The 27868-nt window shown below is 43.8% G+C and overlaps 1 protein-coding gene across 1 annotated transcript; it reads right to left on the bottom strand.

Moving 5' to 3' along the window:
* Positions 1-1651: 1651 nt before the first annotated feature.
* LOC122563619 (delta-type opioid receptor-like) lies at positions 1652-27293 on the bottom strand. Its single transcript, XM_043717582.2, has 3 exons — positions 26532-27293; positions 8216-8571; positions 1652-2846 (listed from the first exon to the last, which is right to left on the bottom strand). The coding sequence occupies exons 1-3, from the start codon at positions 26768-26770 to the stop codon at positions 2320-2322; spliced, it is 1122 nt and encodes a 373-aa protein (XP_043573517.2). The 5' UTR covers positions 26771-27293; the 3' UTR covers positions 1652-2319.
* Positions 27294-27868: the final 575 nt, after the last annotated feature.

Genomic DNA, 27868 nt, shown 5'->3' with positions numbered 1-27868 from the left:
AAATTGTTCTTTTTCTTTTATGTCAAACAGTGATGAATTTTTTTTACAAATCTGTTCAATGTTATATAACCAAAACCTGCGCTATGCTGTTCCTTTTACTGACAGTACAGCTTTTCTGCGTTGTACAGGATGGTTCCAAATTTGTCCAATTCTGCTGCAAATCGACTTGCGTCAAGTGCGAAACCAAATGGCAACAGGAGGGCCCGGGGCATAAAGAAGAAAGTTGTGGAATATAAAGCTCAAAGCTCATCACCAGAACACGCCAAGCCCCTCAAACTACGACCATTTGAGAGCAGCGGGAGCCGGGTGATTGGTGGCAGAAGTTTCCTTAGAGCTTTTCACGATTTGTTGCTGTGCTCTGACTGGAGGCCATCAGAACTCCATTCGCGTTTCTGATGTGAAACTGGGTGAGCCCTTGAGGAACCTTAAGCCCGGCTGGATAACTTTGATTCTGAGTGATGGTCAATTAGTCACCTACTTTGCATTTCTCTTTTTTCCCCCATTGTTTTTCATGGAAACCATAATCAGAAAGATGTAAAATATGTGACTCATATCAATATCTACATTTCCACATCGTTGCCCACCAGCACGTCCATCCCCACCTCCCCGGACTCCAAACACTCATGTTTAAAAGAGCACACAGACTCTGACCAAAGTTTTAAGTATTTTTATTCAGTTATCTTTTACTGTCGTTTAAAAGGTACTTGAAAATAGCTGCTATTTTAGACTGTAAAATTCACACCCTTGTGTGCAAATTCCTCTATGACGTCTGTAACCTTCTGCCCTACACCTCTCTGGGTTCTGTCCGCTCCCTCAATTCTGGCCTCCTGCACATCATTAACTTTCAGCATTTCTTCGTTGGCAGCCATACTTTAACTGGCTGGGCTGGAAACAATTCCTTCAAAAAAACTCTCCACTCGTGTGTCTCTCTCTCTCTCTCTCTTTCAAGAAGCAAATTCAGACCTATCTCCTATAAAGGTTCTGGTCACCTGACCTGATGTCTCCTTTTGTAGCTTGGCAGCGAATCGTGTTTGATAATGTTCCTGTGAAATGACTGGGTATTTTACTGTCACAGACGCTATATAACTGCAAGTTATTGTGCTACAGACTACGACAACACAAAAGCAAGCCAGCCATACTTCTGGTAAGATCTGGTGATGGAAAGGGATAAAACGTAGCTGGAGAAAAATGTGACTAGCTCTTTAATCAATGCATATTATAATGTCGGAAATACATACATTAAGGAATATCTTAACCCACTTTACAGCGATTACCTCAGGCAAATATACAGCACATAAAATATTAACCAATAAAGTCCTTATTGACATTTGTTGCAGCTGTTGAACTTCAATCATTTACTTTTGTAATTGAAAAGAGAAATATAAACATTGTCTTCTATCTTCCCCTCTATTTGAATGAGATGCATTCATTATTTTATGTTCGGAGCTGAGAATAAACTCAGGGCAACAATTCCATACTTTACTCAACAAAAACAGAAACAGATGGACAAGAAAGGGAAAAACAATAATCTGCTTACATTCCTTCAAGAAGATTTTGTTTGCAGCGACTGCATAAAAATACCTACAGAATTCAGTTCCTATAATGCATTCGCTCAGAATGTTTTGAGCCACAAATAGGAGTTTTATAATTGTGATTTTGTATTTGAATGGCTTTTAGTTCCTAATTTTCCCGTCAAAGGCCAGGAAGTATTTCACATCATTAGCCAGGCACGTTGAAACAATGAATCTCTGTGGTTCACTGTGTTAAATTTTATGATGCCTTGTAAAATGCCTTGGAACCGCTTATATTTAAGCCGCTACAATGCAACTTGTTATTATTTCTACAATTAAAATTCTTTGTGCCAAGGGAAGTATGCATACAATATATGCATACAAGTGCTTGATTTCTAATTAAAAATAATTCATAAGTCATATGTCTTTAGAGTTACACAGCACGGAAACAGGCCCGTCAGCTCAACTCGTCCATGCCCACCGGGTTTCCTAAACCGAACTAGTCCAATTTACCTGTGTTTGGCCCATACCCCTCTAAACCTATCATATCCAAGTACTTGTCCAAATATCTTTTAAATGTGTATGAACAATCAATTTTTAATTCCCCATTTATAAATTGAAAGCTGACAGTGTGACTTCATGATCCGAATACCTCAGAAAAGTGAGGCAAATCAGTCGAGGTTCCTTTTTAACGCAATCATAAAGAGTTTCTTTTGTTTTAAAACTCAGTTGTGATTTGGGTTACTTCAGTGTTCAGGTCCTGCCCCCGAGTATAATGTAATCCCTTGTGGGGCTTGTCCACGCCTAGTCATACTGACTTGTTGACCATCTCGGACGGGGTGCAGGCACAGACTGACTCCCTGTTGGACTTCCTGGCTCGCGTGAAGCTGTTCTGCTCCAGCCTTGAGCGCAAGGGTAAGCAAAACTCCCGGAAACAACGCTTGAAGTTCTCGTCCAGGAAGGCATAGAGCACAGGGTTCAGGCAGCTGTTAGTGTAACCCAGGGCGATGCAGAAATGCCAGCTGGCCGTCACTAAAGGGCTCGGGTTGATCACCACCAGGGTCTTGACAATCACGAAGATGTGGATGGGTGTCCAGCAGATGATGAAGATGGCCACCACGACCAGCACCATCCGCGTGATCCTCCGCAGATTCCTGTCCTTCTCTTTGGAGCCAGAGAGAAGGCGGACGCTTTTCAGACGCAGAATCATCAGGCCGTAGCAGATGGTAATGACCAGGACTGGGATCACGAAGGCAAATATGAAGACACAGATTTTGGTTACGTTGTCCCAGTACCAAGTTGGGGCTGGAAATTGTATGGTACACATCACATTCCCTGAATCGGAAGAAAAGAAGAAGAAACGCAAATAAATGAGGCTTTTCGCTTTCTAAAATACAAGTTCACATATTCGTGTTTGGAATGCAAACTTGCGAGCAGTGTCAGTACATACTGCCCAACCCCTCAGTTGTCCTTAAGAAGATAATGGAACATTTGATACTTGGAAAGCAGCAGCCCCTGTGGTGTAAGATGTTCCCAAATCTGTGGTTGGATAGGAATTTTAACTGAATATTTATTTTTGCTGAGATATCAGCTTCCAGACCACGAATCCATTTGGGAAAACACCCGTGCGAATGAAAACGATTAACTTGAATTTACATAGAGTCTGTTACATCCTCAAGGAGAAAGTGAGGACTGCAGATGCTGGAGATCAGAGCTGAAAATGTGTTGCTGGAAAAGCGCAGCAGGTCAGGCAGCATCCAAGGAGCAGGAGAATCGACGTTTCAGGCATGAGCCCTTCTTCAGGAATGAGGAAAGTGTGCCCAGCAGGCTAAGATAAAAGGTAGGGAGGAGGGACTTGGGGGAGGGGCGTTGGAAATGCGATAGGTGGAAGCAGGTTAAGGTGAGGGTGATAGGTCGGAGTGGGGTTGGGGGCGGAAAGGTCAGGAAGAAGATTGCAGGTTAGGAAGATGGTGCTGAGTTCGAGGGTTGGGACTGAGACAAGGTGGGGGGAGGGGAAATGAGGAAACTGGAGAAATCTGAGTTCATCCCTTGTGGTTGGAGGGTTCCTAGGCGGAAGATGAGGCGCTCTTCCTCCAGCCGTCGTGTTGCTATGGTCTGATGATGGAGGAGTCCAAGGACCTGCGTGTCCTTGGTGGAGTGGGAGGGGGAGTTGAAGTGTTGAGCCACGGGGTGGTTGGGTTGGTTGGTCCGGGTGTCCCAGAGGTGTTCTCTGAAACGTTCCGCAAGTAGGCGGTCTGTCTCCCCAATATATAGGAGGCCACATCAGGTGCAGTGGATGCAGTAAATGATGTGTTTGGAGGTGCAGGTGAATTTGTGGCAGATATGGAAGGATCCCTTGGGGCCTTGGAGGGAAGTAAGGGGGGAGATGTGGGCACAAGTTTTGCATTTCTTACAGTTGCAGGGGAAGGTGCCAGGAGTGGAGATTGGGTTGGTGGGGGGTGTGGACCTGACGAGGGAGTCACGGAGGGAGTGGTCTTTTTGGAACGCTGATAGGGGAGCAGAGGGAAATATATCCCTAGTGGTGGGGTCCGTTTGGAGGTGGCGGAAGTGACGACGGATGATACGATGTATATGGAGGTTGGTGGGGTGGTAGGTGAGGACCAGTGGGGTTCTGTCCTGTTGGCGATTGGAGGGGCGAGGCTCAAGGGCGGAGGAGCGGGAAGTGGAGGAGATGCGGTGGAGAGTATCATCGATCACGTCTGGGGGGAAATTGCGGTCTTTGAAGAAGGAGGCCATTTGGGTTGTACAGTATTGGAACTGGTCCTTCTGGGATCAGATGCGGCAGAGACAAAGGAATTGGGAATATGGGATGGCGTTTTTACAGGGGACAGAGTGGGAGGAGGCGTAGTCTAGTTAGCTGTGGGAGTCGGTCAGTTTATAGTAAATGTTTGTGTTGATTCGATCACCCGAGATAGAAATGGAGAGGTCTAGGAAGGGGAGGGAGGAGTCTGAGACGGTCCAGGTAAATTTGAGGTCGGGGTGGAAGGTGTTGGTAAAGTGGATGAACTGTTCAACCTCCTCGTGGGAGCACGAGGCAGCGCCGATACAGTCATCGATACAGTCGACGAAGCTACACTGGCACCACCCCCCACCTTTTCCTCCGCTACATCGATGACTGTATCGGTGCTGCCTTGTGCTCCCACAAGGAGGTTAAACAGTTCATCCACTTTACCAATACCTTCCATCCTGACCTCAAATTTACCTGGACTGTCTCAGACTCCTCCCTCCCCTTCCTAGACCTCTCCATTTCTATCTCGGGTGACCGAATCAACACGGACATTTACTATAAACCGACCGACTCCCACAGCTAACTAGACTACACCTCCTCCCACCCAATCCCCTGTAAAAACATCATCCCATATTCCCAATTTCTTCATCTTCGCCGCAACTGCTCCCAGAAGGACCAGTTCCAATACCGTACAACCCAGATGGCCTCCTTCTTCAAGGATCGCAATTTCCCCCCAGACGTGATCGACGATGCTCTCCACCACATCTCCTTCACTTCCTGCTCTTCCGCCCTTGAGCCCCGCCCCTCAAATCACCACCAGGACAGAACCACACTGGTCCTCACCTACCAGCCCACCAACCTCCATATACATCGTATCATCCGTCATCATTTCCGCCACCTCCAAATGGACCCCACCACTAGGGATATATTTCCCTCCGCTCCCCTATCAGCGATCCAAAAGGACCACTCCCTCCGTGACTCCCTTGTCAGGTCCACACCCCCCACCAACCCAACCTCCACTCCCGGCACCTGTCCCTGCAACCACAAGAAATGCAAAACTTGCGTCCACATTTACCCCCCTTACTTCCCTCCAAGGCCCCAAGGGATCCTTCCATATCCACCACAAATTCACCTGCACCTCCACACACATAAATTACTGCATCTGCTGCACCCAATGTGGCCTCCTCTATATTGGGGAGACAGGCCGCCTACTTGCGGAACGTTACAGAGAACACCCATTGGGACACCCGGACCAACCAACCCAACCACTCCGTGGCTCAACACTTCAACTCCCCCTCCCACTCCACCAAGGACATGCAGGTCCTTGGACTCCTCCATCGCCAGACCATAGTAACACGACAGCTGGAGGAAGAGCGCCTCATCTTCCGCCTAGGAACCCTCCAACCACAAGGGATGAACTCAGATTTCTCCAGTTTCCTCATTTCCCCTCCCCCCACCTTGTCTCAGTCCCAACCCTCGAACTCAGCACCACCTTCCTAACCTGCAATCTTCTTCCTGACCTCTCCGCCCCCACCCCCACCCCCACTCTGGCCTATCACCCTTAACTTAACCTCCTTCCACCTATCGCATTTCCAATGCCCCTCCCCCAAGTCCCTCATCCCTACCTTTTATCTTAGCCTGCTGGACACACTTTCCTCATTCCTGAAGAAGGGCTCATGCCCGAAACTTCGATTCTCCTGCTCCTTGGATGCTGCCTGATCTGCTGCGCTTTTCCAGCAACACATTTTCAGCTCTGTTAAATCCTCAGGTCAGTTAACTATGAAGGAGCAATAAATGCAGCTGCTCAAAAATGATTTACCATCGGACCTTAATGGACATTAAAACTGTCCTCTCTATTTCTCACAAACACTGTAACCACTCCAAGTAAATACCTTGTCCATAATGGCAGCAGGTTGACTGCGAGGGGAAATGAGTCACTCATTTAAAGATCGTTACAATTAACATTCTCCGAGCTGACCACTGATGGTCAGATGTGCACAGGAATGGAGACTGCCACAGAATCATAGTGTTGTATAGCACGGAAACAGACCTGTCAATTCAACTCCGAATGCCAAGCAGATACAGCACAGAACCAGACCCTTTGGTCCAACTCATCCATGCCGACCAGACATCCGATATAAGCCTAGACCCATTTTCTAGCGCTTGGCCCATATCCCTCTAAACCCTTCCTATTCATATACCCGTCAAGATATCTTCTAAATGTTGCTATCGTATCAGCGTTCACCACTTCCTCTGGCAGCTCATTCCATACATGCACCACTTTTTGTGTGAAAAAGTTGCTCCTTGAGTCCCTTTTATATCTTTCCCCTCTCACCTTAAACCTATACCGTCTAGTTCTGGGCTCCTCCACCCCAGGGAAAATACCTTGTCTATTTATCATATCCATGCCCCTCATTATTTTATAAACCTCAATAAGGTCATCCCTCAGCCTACGACGGTCCCCAGCCTATTCAGCTTCTCCATACAGCTCAAACCCTCCAACCCTGGCAACATCCTTGTAAATCTAAATTAAACTCCATCTGCCACTCCTTGCCCATTGGCCCACCTGGTCAAGGTCCTGTTGTACTCTGAGATAACTTTCACTGTCACATGATCAATTTTGGTGTCATCTGCAATTCACTAACCATTCTTCCTGTATTTACATCAGGATCACTTATGTAAATGACAAAACAGCAACAGGCCCAGCAATGAGTCTTGTGGCAAACCACTGGTTGCATGCCTCCAGTCTGAAAAGTAACACTCCACCACCATCCTCTTTCTCTGACCTTTGAACCAGTTCTATACCCAAATGGCTTATTCTCCCTGTAGTCCATGTGATCTAATTTTGCTGACCAGTCCACCATACAGATCCTCGTGGAACGCTTCACTGATGTCCATATAGATCACCTCTACGGCTCTGTCCTCATCAGTCCTCTTTGTTACTTCTTCAGAAAACTCCATTAAGTTCATGAGACATAATTTCCCACATACAAAACCATGTTGACTATCCCTAATCAATCCTCGCCTTTGTTAATCCTGTCCCTCAGAATTCCCTCCAACAACTTGGCCAACACTCATGCTCAATGGTCTACAGTTCCTTGGCTTTAACTTACTATCAGTCTTAAATAATGGCACCACATTGTCCAGTCTTCCAGCACCTCACCTGTGGCTATTGATGATACAAATATCTTGTCAAGGTGCCCAGCAATTACTTCCCTAGCTTTCCACAAAGTTCTGGGGTACAACTGATCAGATCCTGGTGATTTATACGTCTTAAGACATCCAACACTTCTGCCTTTATAATATGGACAGTTTTCTTGCTCAGAGAACACAGGTTCACTTGCACGAGAAATAATTTTTCTGGTCCTCAGTCAATTTTGCATTGTACAGCACAGCAGGAAGCCATTCAGCCCCACGTGCCTCTGCTAGCTCTTTGAGAGAGCTATCCTCTTCTCTCGCCCTATCCCTGTGATCTCGTAAAACAAATTTTAGTCCAGAGTTTGCTTATTTCCCTTTGGATAATTCGGATTAAATCTGCTTCCATCTCCCTTTCAGGCAGTGCATTCCAGATTGTAACTTGCGGCATAGAAAAATAAAGCTACACATCGCTCTTCTGTATTTGTTTTGCTCACTATCTTAAATCCGTGCGGCATTTGGACCCTCTACCTATGGAAGCAGCTTCCCCATGAATCGTTGTTTTAAAACCTCCAGGATTCTGAATACCCCACTTAACTCTCTGCTCCAAGGAGATGAATTCCTAGCCGCTAACGATAGTTTTCATTAGTTCTTATCCATGTTTCTGCTAAACTCTGCTGCACAACAATCTGGAAGGTAACAGTGAACTCTGCTCCTTGTTAAATACTGCCACACAGAGGCAATTGAAAAGTGGGGTATAGAAGTGACTGGCCTTGCACAGCTACTGAAATTGGACAGAGAACACTGATTTTTTGCTTACCTTTGTCACCGGGCTTGGTGACAGCCATGACCATAACTGGGACCCCAATGGCAGATGATAGGAGCCACACGCAAACATTGACGATCTTTGCATTGGTGGGCGTGCGGAAATCTAGCGCTCTAACCGGGTGACACACAGCTATGTAACGGTCGACACTCATCATGGTCAGGGTGAAGATGCTGGTGAACATATTGTAGTAGTCAATTGACAGGACTGTTTTGCACAACAACTCGCCGAAGGGCCACGTTTCCATCAAGTATTTGGCACTCTGGAATGGCAGTGTGCTCGTAGCTAGTGCGTCGGCCAAGGCGAGGTTGAAGATGTAAATGTTGGTGGCTGTTTTCATTTTTGTGTATCTGGGAAAGGAACAGGAAGAAGCGTCACATGTTGTAGGAGGATTAGTCTACGAATGAATTAGCCCTTTGTCCTTTCTGCACAGTGGCTGATAGTTATAGTGATGGATTTCCGCAGATGAGGGTAAAATCTGGGACTGTTCGACAGCAGTCCGTCCTCATGGTTCAGTCATCACTGGGAGGTGTAGTGGTACTAATCCAGAACTCCAAACTCATGTTCTAAAGATATGGCATATTTTTATACACAGTGAAATTTGTATCTAATAAAGCAAATCCGGAACTTAAAGCTACTCTAATGACAACCATTTTTTAAAAAAAAACCCATCTGGATCACCAAATCTTTTAGGGAAGGAAATCTGACATCCTTATCTGGTCTGGCCCACATGTGACATCAAACCCACAGCAATATGGTTGATTCTTAACTGTCTTCTGGACAATTAAACATGGGCAATAAATGCTGCCCATGTTCCATGAAAAAATAAAAAAAACTTCATCAGTGCCCTATGCATCTTTATTCACATGTGAACATTTACTTCACAGGCGTAATCACTAAATAACAAAAGGAAGGTAAAACTGTGGCTATTTATTGTTATCCCAATTTAACACTTTTGAGGCCCCAAGCTCAACTAAAGTATCATTTGTGTTGTGGTCAACTAAATCTGTACAAATCAGTTGGTCTGTATGTCTGACTCATTACCTCCCTGCTCAATGGAATTATGCAACATCCTTCACAGACTTTAGATATCTCAAATGCTTTATAACCTTGTGATTATTGTTGAAATGCATAAAATATAATAACCAATTTGCACACTGGAATGTCCCATAAATGGAAAAGTGGTAACGACCCAATAATCTGATTGAGTAATGTTGTTGAGAGAGAAGCTTTGTTCCAAAACACAAGGAGAACTCCCCTGCTCTTTGAGTAGTGCCATGGGTTCTCCTGAGAGAGGAGATAAGACCTCACTTTAGCCTCTCATCTAGAAGGTGAAACATGGGGGTTTTTCATCTTGTGCTCTGTCTTGGAAGTGAAATTGAAATCCACACTTTCTGACTTAGAGGTGAGAGTGCTATAGTCATCCATCAGAAAGCATTTAATGCAATCCTTAGATGTTAATTAGATGTACTAGCCTTTAATGTCAATGTGTATTTAGTGACAGCACTGCTGTAAGTCAACAGACAACTCATCAGTCCAATGTCAATTGATGTAGCCTCAAGCAGTTAAAGATTTTCCTGGTACCTTAAATCACAAGCCATGGCTTTGATAGAACAGGAAATACAGAGAAAGTTAAGCTGAATCTGCTCTTTGCTTTGTCCAGGAAATTGTTCTTTAAAAATATTCACCGTCTTAACAGAGTAAGTGGAGGATTGATTGGAATTAAGTTGCGACCTGTTTCTCTTATTTTATGAACAAGCTATCTGAAAAGTTTCCAAAATCATATCCCTGACAGTTTAATTTCCTATATATATGCATTGCTTTTATACATTGGCCACATGTTTCAGTTCAATTTCGGTTTATGATATCTTAAGGCAATCATTCAGCTATTTTAAAATACTAACCTCACTGTCCTATGGCTGAACACTTCAACTACCCCTCCCAGTCTGCCAAGGACATGCAGGTCCTGAGCCTCCTCCATCGCCACACCCTAACCACTCGACGCTTGGAGGAAGAATGCCTCATCTTCCTCTTTGGGACCCTGCAACCACACAGAATCAATGTGGATTTTTCACCAGTTTCCTCATTTCCCCTACCCCCACCTCATCCCTCCAACTTGGCACTGCCGTCTTGAACTGCCCCACCTGTCCACTTTTCCTTCCCACCTATTCCACTCCACCCTCCTCTCTGACCTATCACCATTACCCCCACCTCCATCTACCCATCACACTCTCAACTACCATCCCCCCAAGCCCCACCCCCCTCCCATTTATCTCACCACTCCCTTGGCTCACAAGTCTCATTCCTGATGAATGGCTTTTTTCCAAAACATTGATTCTCCTGCTCCTTGGATGCTGCCTGACCTGCTGTGCTTTTCCAGCACTACACTCTCAACTCTGAAATTTCCAGCATCTGCAGTCCTCGCTTTCTCCCATTTTAAAATATTGCTGACACAAATGATGGGAACACATTATGCAGAGCTCTAAGCAATTTAATAAGAGTGGCTTCCACTTCTGAATGGTTTGGATTTGTGTGATAATTAACAAAAGAACCAGAGGAAATGTTAGAATTATTTATAATGCAGCAAATATAGCAGAGACATTTATGTCCTGGCAAGAGAATAGATGGTGCCTTGGTTTCACATCTCACCTGAAAGCTGGTATACATGACAGTGTAGAACTCCCTCAGGAGGATTGGCATAGGTTATGTGTACAAGCCTCTGGAATGAGACACAAACACCCACAATTCTCCCTCAAAAGGTGAGAATAGCATTTACATTTTGGTCTTTGGATTGAGCTGGTTTCACACTGAGGGATTGGAAATTAGGATTTTCTCTTGTAAAATCATTGATACTAATTGAAACTATTAATTTCAGAGTAAGATATGGCAAGAAGCATAATTTTGGCATGCACTAAAACGATTTATGAAGCAGCTTGAACAATCTCCTTGCTTTGTTTTTATTGCACAATAAAAAGTTGCGGCTGATTGCAGAAGTAAATGCAACAACAAACTAATTATAAACTGCTTTGTATGGCTAGATGCTAGTGTTTCTTCAGGTTTATAGTGAAATAAGATGAGCTGTTAGATTAGATTAGATTACATACAGTGTGGAAACAGGCCCTTCGGCCCAACAAGTCCACACCGCCCCGCCGAAGCACAACCCACCCATACCCCTACATTTATCCCTTACCTAACACTACAGACAATTTAGCATGGCCAATTCACCTGACCTGCACATCTTTTGGACTGTGGGAGGAAACCGGAGCACCCGGAGGAAACCCACGCAGACACGGGGAGAACATGAAACTCCACACAGTCAGTCGCCTGAGGCGGGTATTGTTACTGTGACATAAATTGCCTTCTGCATTTTACACTTGTCATTGAGTGACCTATTCTGCTGTGAGATGAAAGTCATGCTTTGGACAATCAAGAAGTATTTCTTGCTTTCTCTAGATGCAAACGGCTTACAACCAAGGTCTGATTCATGGTATTACTGAATGAAGGCATGTTTCTGAGGTAAAGGTAAATGAGCTGCAATTACTGAAAATCTGAACTGACAACAATAAAATTGAGAAAAATACACTAATAACTGTACAATAGACCAGGAAGTTGTTGGGCTTTTGTAAAATCTCAATTCGTTCATTAAAGTGAGCCAAAAGAGAAGGAAACCTATCTTCCTTGCCCAATCTGGGTCTACGTAAAGCTGCAGTCCTATAAGAGTTGACTCTTAACTGCTATCAATTAATAAACCACACAGTATATCAAGACGTAATGAAGGGAGAAGGTTTAAGACGAGGCATTGCTAGTATCTTCTCAGGGTAACTAGAATTGGATAATAAATGCAAGTCTTGCCCATTTCCCTAGAATGAAAATGACAAAATGTGAGAAAAGCATAGAAAGGCCACCAAGAAGAAAGGACAGGTAACAATGCTATGTAGTGTTCTTCACCCAGGATGGATAAATGTCCCTAGTGTTTAAACCATCGATTCACTTTTCAGATGTTTAAGGGACTGCTGGGTATTCCCAAACTTTTCTGGACCCAAGAGTTCTTTCCCATTTGAACTTTGGAGGGACTAAAATCAACTCCATCTCTCACCACCCAACACTAACCAGGGGCTGGATTCTCCTTGATTTTCACAACATCAAAAAAACTGTCAGTAACAATTTGCACTTATCTAAGGCTTTGAAAAAGTGCTATACTGAGAAATAATCAATAAGAAAATACTATATGGGGTGAACCAAATCTGAGTCAAACTGATGTATTTTAAAACAGTTCTTAAATTAAGTGAGGAAAGCATAGGAGACAGTGCAGAAGGAGAAGGCTTTAGGCAGGGAATTCCAGAAGATGGGAGTTGAAGACATGGTGAAAAAGGGCTCACAAAAAATGCAGGCCTACCAATGAAAGGTGAAATGTGGAAGACTGATAGACAAGGACAGCTATACACTGGGAAAGAATGTTAAATGGGAAATGTTGGATCCACAGGAGCCAGTGTAGGTCAGTGAGCATGGAGAGATGGCTGAGTAGGACTTACCAGAATAGGACATGGGCTGGCAACTCCCTGCAAAGCGTACAGGTGGATGACTTCCACACTAAACCACTTCACACTGACTGCTGCTACAATTTATTCCCTTTCATTTCTTTCTCTCTCTTTTACCCACTCTCTCCTCTTCCCCCCTTCTAACATTCTGCACTCTCTTTCCCTTTCTCTTTGCCACTCTACCTTTCTACATCTCTCTCCCTTTCTATCTCCTCTCTTTCCCTTTTTGTCCAGTTTACTCCCTTTATCTACCTCTCCCTTTTTTCCTCTCTTTCTCCCTTTTTTCTCTCTACTATTCTTCCCTCCTTTTATATCCCTGTTCCCTCTCTTTCTCTCTCTTATTTTGTATCTCCCTCTCTTTAACCCTCCTTTCACTCATGCTTCTTTGCCTCTTTTCCTTCTTTTCCCAGTCCCATTCCTTCTTTCTTTATTTCTCTCTTCTTCTCACTCTTCCCCACTCTGTCATTCTATCTCTTTATCTTGTCCACTTTCACTCTCTCTCTATATTAATCTTTCCCTTTTCCTTTCTTTTTTCCTCTGTTTATTTCTCCCTCATTTCTCCTCCACTCTCCTTCTCTCTCTCCTTCTCCCTGTCCTTTTTCCACTCTTTCTATCACCTTCCCTTTCTCCCACTTACATTGTTTGACTATCTCTGACCTCTTTCCCTCTTTCTTCTATTTCCTCTTTCTCATTTTACCTATTTTCTCTCCTTCTTGCTTTCCTTCTCTTTCCCTCTTCCATTGTCTTTCCTCTCCCTTATTCTTCTACTCAGAATAACCTTGTTTAAGCTCAGAATAGTTGGCTGTGTCAATATCGACTAAGAGACTGACAACCCTATATCTTCAACCATGATTACTTCGTACTGTAAATTATGGAAGAAGAAAGAAAAAATTTAAGAATTTTAACAGCTGTGTGCAAAACAGATTACTTTCGAACTCTACATAACCAGGCATTTCAGTCAGCTCCTGAAGCAAATAAAAGAAAAACATTGAACAAGAAAATAACAGACATTAGAAGAAGATTCCCTGGCAGTCCCTGATTCTATCGAATGAAAAATGGAAAGAAAATCTGAATAGGGCCACCTGTGATCAGAGATATCCGGCTAATTTTGCAAATGCAGACATCAATGCTTGAGAGCACATTGTCACTTCTGAAAGACATCAATTTCTTTTCCTTTCACACATCCCAGAGCACTTTGCAAACGATGAAAGACTTTTGAACTATGGTAATTGTTATAATGAAAGGAATGCAGCAACCAATTTGCATACAGAGAGTTCCATCAAAAAGCAAAATGTTAATAACTATAATTTTTGTTACTTGTGTTGGGATTTAAATCCATAACTTTTGAGCAATGGCATGAGTGCCACCCACTGAACAACAGCTGGTGAGATTTGGCAGAAGTACCTAGTACCCCAATAGTTTGTTAAATCACATTGATGCCAAGTCCATTAGAAAATAATGACCAACATCTACTCTGAATTTTTCATATCAGATTGCAAAGCCCTTTATCAGAACCTTATCAAAATCAATCATTGAATGATATGAAAAGGTCAACACATATCTTCTTTCTCTTGGCCATGGAACCCAAACTAGTCCTTTAGGAAACATCTAATTGTCTAATTTCTGCTGTGTGAATACTCTTCTGAAGTCTTTCTTCGGCAATGCTATAGAAAACCTTACCAGAGCTTATAGTTCTGTACTTGACCTGTGGACATTGGTTTAAAAATGAGATATCCTAATTTGAAATTGTTGTATTCCATCCAGTGTACATCTATCACTTTTGAAAACTATATACCTGAAAAATAAAGTGGAATAGAGACAGGAGTAGGCACTCAACCCCTAGAGCCTGTCTTGCCATTCAGTCCAATCAAGGCAGCTCTGTATTTCAACTCCATTTCCCCACTTTTGTTCCAAATACCAAGATACTCTTAGTAAAATTAGCTAATTATCATTTCTACCTGAATGCAAGGTTTTTCTTTGTTTCATGTTGTTACGGGAAGAGAGCAGAAGAGAGCACCTCTTCAAGGTGAGAGGTGGAAAGTTTAAGGGGGATGCACGCGGCAAGTACTTCACACAGTGAAGCGCCTTGAATGCGCTGCCAGCAGAGGTGATAGACGCAGGCACGGTAGATTCATTTAACAGATGCATGAGTAGGTGGGGAGCAGAGGGATACTGATGCTTAGGAATTGACCGACAGGTTTAGACAGTACATTTGGATCGGCTCAGGCTTGGAGGACTGAAGGGCATGTTCCTCGGCTGTAAATTTTCTTTGTTCATTGTTCTGAGAAGTCATTTTTGAGCTCAAGTTATAGCCTTCTCTATGAATCAATGAATACTACAACAAACAGCAGAGTCCTGTGTGATCAGCAAAGAGGAAAGGCTTTTGAATTTGAGAGCTACTAAAGCCATGTATAGGGAAGAAGATGATCTTCAGTTGAAGAGATGAATCCTGCAGCTGCCGAATGATTCTGGAATACATGTCTCGACAAATGAAGGGCAAGAAGAAGAATAATCAGAACATGCTTTACTGCTGGAAGTGTATTCAAGGAACTCTACAAAAAGGAGGAAATTGCCTGGAGACTGTCAACTTTACTACTCAAACTGGGATATGGAAAACTCTTAAGTGTAACCATGTACTGTTTGCTGAAAGGGATGGTGGATGATCAGTATACAAGGAGAATGCCACTCTGTAGTTTAGTTATCTACAAAAGAAAATAACATTTCATCAATTGTGTTTTTAGTTATTTGTTACAGTAAAAAAAATTAAAACATGAAATCTTGATGTGTTATTTTTTGTTATTCACCAGAAATTTAAATTTCCCTTTAAATAGTAACAGTCTCTGTGGAGATTGTAGCAAAATTTAGAGCTCCTAACAAGAGGAAGAAAAAGGTAATCAAGATAAAAGACAGACTGAGTTGGCTCAGACTCTGGCACAAATTAAATAATATGAACTGAAGGAAGAGAGAAGAAGAAGAAAGACAAAGGAAAATCTTGAAATTGAAAATGAGAAAGAAGTATAAGAAAAGACTGTTAATAGAGTAAAAGAAAGTGTTCCAGAGAGAGAGAGAGAGAGAGAGAGAGAACGCAGGACATTTGAACTGGCTAGAAAAGGCAGCCTGGAGCATTAACTCTATTTCTCTCTCCACTTATGATAACTGTCAAGGACTTCCAGCATGTTCTGTTGATATTGTAATTGCTGTTCCCTATTCTCTTCCAAATATCCTTGTTATGAGTCCACCTCAAAATTTCATTCCATCCAAATTATTTGAATAATGAAGATGGATTACATCATCCAAAAGACCAAAGCTTCTGTGTCTTTATTTATGACACCAACTACTCTGCAAACCATAACTTTTTAAAAAGAACAGCATTGATTTCAAATTGACTTTGATTTAAATATCAAAGGTGAAATTTAGAAATGTTTGGCCATAAATGATCTTGAATGTCTGGCTTATTGTGAAGCAATTTGTTTCTGACAGCATCAGATCCCCAGAGAGCTTTTGAGTATATTTGGTTACAGTCTTATGGATCATAGATATGAGATAATGTGTAATTGAAATTCTGGACACCAATATAAAGGTCACTGTGTTATGTCAATATTTTGCAAATTGAATGGTTTTTAAAAGGCTCTTTAATTGGGTTTGTCAATGGATGTGACAGTTGATAAAATACAAGAGAATTAGTGAGAGCATCCTTGGAAATGTAATATTGGACAATTGCCACCTAGCACTCTCTAGTGACAATTCTTCCATTTGGCTCATTAATATCCTCAAGTAGTAATGCTGAAATCAGAATGGAGGCTGCCAGGTAATTTAGAAATGTAATTTCATCCATAGTGGATCATTCATCTTCCTCTTATGTTATGAATCAATTATTTATTTAAATTGAGATTTAGTCTGATATATGATTGCAGGGAATAAATGTTAGCTCATTATGATAATCACTGCACTGATGCTTTATGACATATTTTTGAAATTAAATTGACAGTGTACCTGCACCTCATTGGCTGGAATAGACTTTGGAATAGAGGTCATGAAAAGTACTGTATAAGTGCAAGTTCTTTCTTCCTTTAGCTCTGCTTCTTTGCTATACTGAAATACATTCCATATTTTGTCTGTTCTGGCTGTACAGATTAATTCGTGACAGTATGTTGCTGAGAAAAGAAACAGAAGTGGTTGACTCCTGGTTGGCCACCTTGATGGTCAGGTGAGGGAATTTGCTGTCCAGCCCAACACTGAAACTTCAGGATGTAAGGGTTTGAAGAACTGAATCTCACTGGCCCTGAGTTATCTCCCAGCAATCATAGCAAATTGGACTACTACAATTGGCAGCATTTTTCGAGAGAGTTCTTGCTCTGATTGCCATCCAGTGAAGAGATCTACTGGGGTACAAATTCAGAAGCATGCCTTAGACAAAATCATGCTCAGGAATGAAGGGCTTATGTCTGAAATGTCTATTCTCCTGCTCTTCGGATGCTGCCTGACCTGTTGTGCTTTTCTAGCATTACACTTTTCAATTCTGGTCTCCAATATCTGCAGTCCTCACTTTCTCCTATCCTATGATTAATGCCAACCAGGAATTTTATCAATCCTATTCATCTATTTTTAACATTATTTTGTTGTGATTCCATCTGTACGTTACATTTACTCTGCTTACAAGCCTCATATTAATGACATTGTTTTATTGAACATAGAACATTATAGCACAGTACAGCCCTTGATGTTGTATCGACCTTTGGAACCAACCTGAAGCCTGTCTATCCTACACTATTCCATTTTCATCTATATGTTTATCCAATGACCATTTACATGTCCTTAAACTTAGCGAATCTACTACTGTTGCAGGCAGTGCATTCCATGCCCCTACTACTCTCTGAGTAAAGAAACTACCTCTGACATCTGTCCAATATCTATCACCCCTCAATTTATAGCTATGTCCCCTAGTGCTTGCTATCACCATCTGAGGGAAAAGGCTGTCACTGTCCACCCTATCTAATCTTCTGAAAATCTTACATGTCTCAATTGAGTCACCTCTCAACCTTCTTCTCTTTAATGAAAACAGCCTCAAGTCCCTCAGCCTTTCCTCATAAGACCTTCCTTCCATACCAGGCAACATCCTAGTAAATCTCCTCTGAACCCTTTCCAAAGCTTCCATTTCTGCACAGAAAGCAATACAAGTAACGAATCAGTTCATATGATTTAAGGTGGCTATGCTTGAGGTGAATGGGGTGTAGTTTCTTCCTATAATGTGGTGACTAGAACTGTACGCAATGCTCCAAGTGTGGCCACACTAGAGTTTTGTTCAGCTGCAGCATGACCTCATGGCTCTGAAACTCAATCACTCTACCAATAGAAGCTGAGACACCATATGCCTTCTTAACAACCCTGTCAATCTGGGTGGCAACGTTCAGGGATTTATGTACATGGACACCGCGATCTCTCTGCTCTTTTACTCTATCAAAAATCTTACCATTAGCCTAGTACACTTTATTCCTGTTACCCTTTCCAAAGTGAATAACGTCACACTTTTCAGCATTAAACTCCATTTGCTACCTCACAGCCCAGCTCTACAGCTTATTTATGTCCCTCTGTAACCTGCAATGTCCTTCAGTACTATCCATAACTCCACTGACCTTAGTGTCATCTGAAAATTTACTAGCCCATCCTTCTATGTCTTCATCTAGGTCATTTATAAAAAATGACAAACAGCAGTGGCCCCAAAACAGATCTTTGCGGTACACCACTAGTAATGAACTCCAGGATGAGCATTTCCCATCAACCACCACTTTCTGTCTTCTTTCAGCCATCCAATTTCTTATCTAAACTGTTAAATCACCTTCAATCTTATGTATTTTGTGCAATTGCCTACTGCGGGGAACCTTATCGAATGCCTTACTGAATCCATATACACCACATCAACCGCTTTACCCTCATCCACCTGTTTGGTCACCATCTCAAAGAACTCAGTAAGGCTTTTGAGGCACGACCTACCCTTCACAAAACTGTGTTGATGATCTCTAATCAACTTATTCCTCTCTAGATGATTATAAATCCTATCTCTTATAACCCTTTCCAACACTTTACCCACAACTGAAGTAAGACTCACTGGTTTATAATTGCCAGGGTTGTCTCTACTCCCTTTCTTGAACAAGGGAACATTTGCTATCTTCTAGTCTTCTGGTACTATTCCTATAGACAATGATGCCATAATGATCAAAGCCAAAGGCTCTGCAATCTCCTCCGTGGCTTCCCAGAGGATCCTAGGATAAATCCCATCTGGCCCAGGGGACTTACCTATTTTCACATTCTCCAGAATTGCTAACACCTCCTCCTTGTGAACCTTAATCCCATCTAGTCTACTAGTTTGTATCTCAGTAATCTCCTCGACTACCTTTTCCAGTGTGAATATTGAGGCAAAATATTCATTTAGCGCTTCCCCTATCTCCTTGGACTCCATGCACAACTTCCAATTACTATCCTTGATTGGCCTTAATCTTTCTCTAGTAATTCTTTTATTCCTGATATACCTATAGAAAGAAAACAAATTCAGAGAAAAAGATTAGGAGATTGTGTCAGTTTGCCTTAAATGTTGTATCTCAGTCAAAAGCCCAAGTTGTATACACGACCATGAAGACATATTCTAACTATTACAGTGCAGTATAGAGGATGCTAAGATGTCAAATATGCCATGTTTCAAATGCGATATTTAAACTGAGGCTCCCATCTACTTGCTCAGCTGCTATAAAAGCTTTCCTGGCACTATTCTCTGACCATTACTATAAAGCCAAGTGGCCTCTTTCTAGGCTGTAAATGTTTCATGATTCTATTCAAAGATAGTGAGAACCCTCTGGTAAACTACACCCCATTCACCTCAAGCATAGCCACCTTAAATCATATGAACTGATTCGTTACTTGTATTGCTTTCTGTGCACAAATGTTGTATTTACTTTTTTTAACAGCAACTGCAGCACTGCACAATTGCGGCACTCCACAGGAATTACTTGATGAATAATGACCACGCTCAGTCTAGTTCACCTTCGATTACTCCCAGACACAACAATGGTGGAGTTGTTAGTTAATGAAAGGAACTAAGCTTTATCAATTAGTCTACAACAGACAGGAGGAAAACAGGAGGTGGAGAGTAGTTATAAACCAATACCATCTACTTTCAGAAAACAAACAAGTGACTTGCAAAGTAACTAGCTAGTTGTTATGTATCTTGGCATGTGCAGAGGATATGTTGACATAAAAATGAATGTTCCATTTTTACATCTGTTCCAGTTTGTATAGCTATTTCGAGAAACAACACAAAGGAACATTGGAAGCATGGATCATAGTTCAGTTGTGATTCATACAAACTTACACACTCTGAATGACCAAGACAATGGTTTCATGTATAACCCAATGATGTTCAGAGAACTGCAATGATTGATGTTTAGAAATAACTTGCATTTACAGATTGTCTGTCACAGCCTCAGGGTGTGACAGTGTTGCACAGCCAGTGAAGTACTTCCGCAGTGTAGTCACTGTTGTAATGCGTGTAACTAGGAAGGCAATTTGCGCACAAGAATCCACAAATAACAATGGCTTTGTACCAGTCAGAGAAACTGTTTCTTTGTGATGTTGGTAGAGGAATGTGTCTTGGCTAAGATACCTGGCAATATTCCCCTGGTCTTCAAAATAGTTCAATGGGATGTTTTAGGTCTGCCTAAAAGCCTAGGTGGGGTCCAGGTTGAACGTCACATTCAAAAGATTGCATTGAAACGTTCTCTTAGTGCTGTGTTGGAGTGTCAGGCTGGATTATGTGCTAAAATCTCTACAATGGGACTTGAATCGATGTCATTCTAACAGAATCTGCTCTTAATTAGTCTATCCATGATATAAGTACAAATTAATTGGAATGACCATCAAAGTTTATGGCTAGCACAATGATCAAGAATTGTGTATTGAATCATTAGTAATTCCACAGAATCGGTCAACCAAGTCTCAATGACAAAAATGTTCCCCGCCAATTCCAGATGAACTAAAGTGAGCATTTGGAAACTAGACAAATGCTTAAGGTGACACAAGCCAAACAGCATCTAAAAACAAATGACAAGTTAACACAAGACCTTTCATCACTGCGGGGTTGCACCAGAAACATTGTGTTTTTCAGATGTTGACTTTGGTAGGCTTCCATCCCTCCAGACTTCCCCCTCACTGAGGACGAACGATCAGTCCTCAGTAAAGGACTCACCTTCATTCCCCTCTGTCCACGCATCAATGAATTTAATACACGCCGTGACTTTGAACAATTCTTCCGTTGCCTCCGCCTCCGAGCTTACTTTCACAATCAGGATTCCTGCCCACCTTCCGAGGACCCCTTCGCCCACCTCCAACATTGCATCCACCTGGACACCCTGCGCTGGCCTATTACCTGACCTCGACTTCTTCATTTCCAACTGCCGCCGGGACATTAACCGCCTCAACCTGTCTACCCCCATCCCCCACTCCAACCTCTCACGCTCATAGTGCGCAGCCCTCCAATCCCTCTGCTCCAATCCCAACCTCACCATCAAGCCAGCGGATAAAGGGGGTGCAGTGGTAGTCTGGCGCACTGACCTCTACACCGCTGAAGCCAAACGCCAACTCGAAGACACCTCTTCCTACTGCCCCCTCAACCATGACCCCACCCCCCATCACCAAACCATCATCTCCCAGACCATACAGAACCTCATCACCTCAGGAGATCTCCCACCCACAGCTTCCAACCTCATAATCTGGGAACCCTGCACTGCCCGTTCTACCTCCTTCCCAAGATCCACAAGCTTGACCACCCTGGCCGACCCATTGTTTCAGCATGCTCCTGCCCCACTGAACTCATCTCTACCTACCTCAACACTGTCCTATCCCCCCTAGTCCAGGAACTCCCCATATACGTTCGAGACACCACCCAAGCCCCCCACCTCCTCCAAGACTTCCGATTCTCCGGCCCCCAACGCCTCATCTTCACCATGGATATCCAATCGCTCTACACTCCATTCGCCATGACCAGGGCCTCCAAGCCCTCCATTTTTTCCTCTCCAGACGTCCCCAACAGTAGCCTTCCACCGACACTCTCATTCGTTTGGCCGAACTGGTCCTCACCCTTAACAATTTCTCTTTCGAATCCTCCCACTTCCTCCAGACCAAAGGAGTAGCCTTGGGCACACGTATGGGCCCCAGCTATGCCTGTCTCTTTGTTGGCTACATAGAACAGTCGATCTTCCGTAATTACACCAGCACCATTCCCCACACCTTCCTCCGCTACATTGATGACTGCATTGGCGCCACCTCGTGCTCCTGCAAGGAAGTTGAGCAATTCATCAACTTCACCAACACATTCCACCCTGGCCTTAAATTTACCTGAACCATCTCTGACACCTCCCTCCCCTTCCTGGACCTCTCCATCTCCATTAATGACCAACTTGACACTGACATTTTTTACAAACCCATCGACTCCCACAGCTACCTGGATTACACCTCTTCCCACCCTACCTCTTGCAAAAATGCCATCCTGTATGTCCAATTCCTCCGCCTCCGCCGTATCTGCTCCCAGGAGGACCAGTTCCACCATAGAACACACCAGATGGCCTCCTTCTTTAGAGACTGCAATTTCCCTTCCCACGTGGTTAAAGATGCCCTCCAACGCATCTCGTCCACATCCCACACCTCCGCTCTCAGACCCCACCCCTCCAACCATAACAAGGACAGAATGCCCCGGTGCTCACCTTCCACCCTACCAACCTTTGCATAAACCAAATCATCTGCAAAATCCGCCACCTCCAAAAAGACCCCACCACCATGGATATATTTCCCTCCCCACCCTTTTCCGCCTTCCGCAAAGACCGTTCCCTCCGTGACTACCTGGTCAGGTCCACGCCCCCCTACAACCCACCCTCCTATCCTGGCACCTTCCCCTGCCACCGGAGGAACTGTAAAACCTGTGCCCACACCTCCTTCCTCATCTCCATCCAAGGCCCTAAAGGAGCCTTCCACATCCATCAAAGTTTTACCTGCACATCCACTAATATCATTTATTGTATCCATTGCTCCCGATGCGGTCTCCTTTACATTGGGGAGACTGGACGCCTCCTAGCAGAGCGCTTTAGGGAACATCTCCGGGACACCCGCACCAATCAACCACACCGCCCCGTGGCCCAACATTTCAACTCCCCCTCCCACTCTGCCGAGGACATGGAGGTCCTGGGCCTCCTTCACCGCCGCTCCCTCACCACCAGACGCCTGGAGGAAGAACACCTCATCTTCCGCTTAGGAACACTTCAACCCCAGAGCATCAATGTGGACTTCAACAGTTTCCTCATTTCCCCTTCCCCCACCTCACCCTAGTTCCAAACTTTCAGCTCAGCACTGTCCCCATGATTTGTCCGGACTTGTCCTACCTGCCTATCTCCTTTTCCATCTATCTACTCCACTCTCTCCTCCCTGACCTATCACCTTCATCCCCTCCCCCACTCACCTATTGTACTCTATGCTACTTTCTCCCCACCCCCACCCTCCTCTAGCTTATCTCTCCACGCTTCAGGCTCACTGCCTTTATTCCTGATGAAGGGCTTTTGCCCGAAACGTCGATTTCGCTGGTTCTTGGATGCTGTCTGAACTGCTGTGCTCTTCCAGCACCATTGATCCAGAATCTGGTTTCCAGCATCTGCAGTCATTGTTTTTACCTTCCAGTATTTACTTCCGGGTTTTCAGTGCTTTCCTCCTTTCCTTGCATCTTTGGATAATTGGATTTGGCACTCAAAGGGATTTGGGTACTTGGCAATTTGTTTCTCGACTTTATTGACTATCTTTTAAAAACCGCAATGTAGTCCTGATCAAAATGTCTCCGCTTCTAGTTGTCAAGGTTTATCACTTGGTTACCATGGTGTGGGACATACAACGGCTACGTTGAAAACATATTTGCAAAACTGATCAAAATCCGCCCTCGCCCTGCAGTTCCTGATCTAAGCTCTAAGCGGTGCTATTGCTCCTGCACTTCCTCCTGCCCGTTTGCAAAGTTTATCCACATTTTCCATTGGGAGAATCTGCCAAATAACCCTTGTATTATCATAGAAGGTTGACAGACGCACCCCTTTGCAGATATTGGGATTGTGCTTCTAGACTTTCTGCTAGCCATAATCTGAGTGATAAACCTGGCTTTGGATAGCATTGTGATGCCCAATTCATTACCAACTGCACTGCGAGGTGAGGAATAACGTTTAAAGTGTTTTTAAACTCTCCATCTTCACGCGTATCTAGTACCCAGGCTGCCGTAGAGTGCTAATGGATGTAGCAGTTTTACACGCTATTTCAGTTGGGTTGCCCAACACAATAAACTATGATCAGTTTCCAATCACAATAACATGTGAGATACCGAGATGGTCCTGTACACTGATCTCCGTGTTGTATATAGACGAGTCCACATATTTTGTGTTTGCAGCTTTAAAAACACACACACACATTTCGATATGTCCATCATGTGTTAATGGAGAATGTGTGTGTGATTGTTTCAGGTTTCTATGGGATCCCGTGTGTTGTATTTACATGTGTGTGCGTGTGTTTGAGACTGTGTTGATGTATTAGTCCGTGTGCTTGAATCGATGTGTTACTCTATGGCTAGGTTTGTATGTTTTGGGGGTGTGCTTGTATGTTCGTGTGTCCGTTAGTGAGTGTGTTGGTATGTATTGGTGGGTTTGTGTTAATGGGTGTATATATCCATATGGGGAAGAGAGAGAGAGAGGACTACAGATGCTGGAGATCAGAGTCAAAAAGTGTGGCATTGAAAAAGCAAGGCCGGTCAGGCAACATCCGAGGAGCAGGAGAATCGAACTTTCCAGCGCTCCTGATAAACGTTGACTCTCCTGCTCCTCGGATGTTGCCTGACCGGCTGTGCTTTTCCAGCTCCACACTTCGATAACACATCGATATGTTTAAGCGTGCGTGTGTGATTGTGAGCGAATCTGTGCCGACAGTCTCTGTGTTTGCACGCAGCTGTGTGGAGGTTTGGAGCTTTGTCCCTCGTCTGTATTCCATTGTCATGGAATCTCCACTTCCGAGCATACTTCTTATTCGACCTGTTGAAGAGGTGCCTTTAGATTAAGCAGACATAGCCATGTAGTTAACGTTGGCTACATTCAGATAAAACCTATCATTCACTTGGGGCGAAGGTGTTCCAAATGTTGATATTGAGTCGTGGGCAGGTCTCAAGGTGATCTAGGGCGCACCCAAGAACGAAACATAGTCAACCAGATTTCTTTTTGTTTTTATTTATAGAGAATGAACTTTGGGAAGAAAATATTACTTAAATTGGTTAGCAATAGTCCAGATTCGTGATGTCACAAACCTAAAACTCGGAGCTCAGTCCTTCCAAATCTTAGGGATGGTTCAGCACCTGACTGAATGGGATAGCTAGACATCCTGGTGCAGCACAATAGCTGCAAGCTAATGTTTTGTGGCTGAGCAAGAGGCGGTGGGTGAACGACTTCAAAAAAGATCATAAATGTTCCCTTATAGAACAGAGAGACCTGGGGGTTCAGGTATATAATTCTTTGAAATTTACATCGCAGGTAGACAGGGTGGTTAAGAAGTCGTTTAGCACCACTCGCCTTCATTGCTCAGATCTTCGAATGTAGGAGTTGGGACTTCATGTTGAGGTTATATAGGATGATGGCGAGGCCTCTTCTGGATACAGTTTGCAGTTCTGGTTCCCCTGTTATAGGAAGGAGATTATTAAATTGGAAGGGGTCCAGGAAAGATTTAGCAGGATGTTGCTGGGAATTGAGGGCTTGAGTTATAAAAATAGGCTGGGTTGGCTAAGACTTTTTTCACTGGAGAGTAGGAGGTTGAAGGGGTGACCTGATAGAGGTTTATAAAATTATGAGGGACATAGAAAAGGTGAAGAGCAAGGATCTTCAAAGGGTGTGGGAGCTCAAAACTAGGGGCCATATTTTTAAGGTGAGAGGCGAAAGATTGAACGAATACACTTAAGGGGCAACTTTTTCACGCCGAGAGTGGTTCCTGTGTGGATTGAGCTGCCAGAGGAAGTGGTGAATGCTAGTACAGTTACAACGTTTAAAAGACATTTGAATAAATACACGAACAGCAAAGGTTTTGAGGGAAATTAGCCAAACGCAGCAAGTGGGACTAATTTAGTTTGGGAACATGGTTAGACTGATTAGACCGAAGGGTTTGATTCCAGGCTGTATGACTCTGAGACTCAATTATTAATTTTAGGAACCGGATTCGATTGAAATGTTGTAAAGATAGCAATGAGCATCAAATCGGGGAAGCAGAGTTGGAAATGTTGCAATTTTTTTATTGAAGTTCAAACTTTTCATCACGACAATTTTAGTTACTTCGTCGATTTCATGGCCAAAACATTCTAAAAACGTGCTTGATTAAATCGCTTTCACTTCAGACCCGCTGATTTTTATTAGACAACACTTTAAAAGATAATCTGAAATCCTTATAAGCACCAGCTTGTGTCCAGTGATAACTCCTGAAGTGTGGGTAAAGAAGACATTGGGAGGGTGACAAGAACATATAGAAAGTGAAGGGGTGGCTGAGAAAACGTTACGGGGAGGAGGTGTTGTTAATGCTGAACTGCCACTGAACTCCGGTGGCAATGCGCTAAGGTGCCGTAGTCTTGGTGGGATCTTTCTGTGCAGTTCTGTTTCTCGCTCGGTTACCACTCTGTTGACGGTCAAGGGTAAAATCGACAGGATTTCTTATGCAAAGGAATCGAGTCCTACCTGACAATCCCGTACATGACCAGGAAATTGCCAATGAGCCCGACCACACACACCACCGAGTAGAGCGCAGTGATGGCGATGGCGATGACCGTGGACGTGGTGCTCTTGACCGGCTCTGTGCTGTTGGTCAGGCTCCCGTTGAGGCCAAAAGAAGCGTTGAACGCCAGCCCCCAGTACAGTTCAGCAATGTTCGCGGTGAGCAGCTTCCGTTCAGCACTCGAGGTCGTGGACAGCTCCATCGCGCACTCCGTTTCCCACCTCGCCCCAGACCAACAAACAGGAGTCCGAGAGCAAGTGCAGCTTAAGGTTACATGTAAAAATGAACCGGCTGGATGATCTCAGCTCAGGAGCTGCCTCGCTGCGGGCCACTTTGCAATATCTGAATCGAGTGGCCAGAGCAGTCTGATCCGCCGATCATTTAGATGCGAGCAAGCTGCGCTGGGATCGGGGCTGAGGGATTTGCAGCTTTTCGCTCGCCACTCTGGTGATTTCTTATAAAATGTGACACCTCCACCGACGTCAAAGCCACGTGCTGGCCCAGACTGGCCGTCAATCAAGAGTGCAAGAGAAACAGTACCCACCATTTCAACACCCACTAACCAGCACTTAGGCGTTCTCCCTCTCCCGCTAGGTGGGGACTGAATCATTAACTAATAGAAAAGGTAAAGGATAACATTATATGCAACACAGTTTTAAAAAGTAGAGCATTATAGGATGTAAAACATCATCTTTGTATAATGAAGAGTTGTTACTAATTCTGTGGACAACTGAACTTCTAAAGATGGGTCCGCAGTGTGAGAGTAACCGAAACGTACATGTTTATAAGTACTGCCTGCTTTCGGAAATGTGTGTTACTTTGATGTGTTCGTGATAAGCCCCGCATTAAATGTTTTCTCTCTCCTCCTCCCCCGGGCCAATTTTGTCCCAATTTGTGATGTCCCGATCTGACAGCACAGAAGGAAATCATTCAGTTGTGTTTGTGCCTGCTATTGGCAAGAGCTGTCCACTAGTCTCCTTCATCCCTCTCCATCCCTTAGTCCGTGCCTTGCCAAATTCCCTCCCTCCCTCCGCCCTGGTGTCTAATCCATATTATACTTCAGTCTCCAAGTTCTCTTGGCATAGCCAAACTGTGAGGGTACCTGATTTCCCATCTCGCACCTCGTCAAATAACTGGTCTTCAAATCAAAATGTTTAGCCCTCAAAACAAAACGAAAAGCAAAAGACAGGCTACAAGACCAGACAGCCTCTACAGATGGATAATATGGTACAGACTTGAGGCGCTCGGGAAAGAGGTCACAGTCTAGAAGGGGTTAAGTTGAGGATCTGGGCAACGTTCA

Source organism: Chiloscyllium plagiosum, unplaced genomic scaffold, assembly GCF_037043375.1.
Source record: "Chiloscyllium plagiosum isolate Xiang-an unplaced genomic scaffold, Cpla_swu_hap1 HiC_scaffold_30, whole genome shotgun sequence".
In the NCBI taxonomy this organism is placed as follows: Eukaryota; Metazoa; Chordata; class Chondrichthyes; order Orectolobiformes; family Hemiscylliidae; genus Chiloscyllium; species Chiloscyllium plagiosum.
The sequence above is the reverse complement of the archived record's forward strand: the minus strand, read 5'-3'. Positions and strand labels throughout refer to the sequence as shown.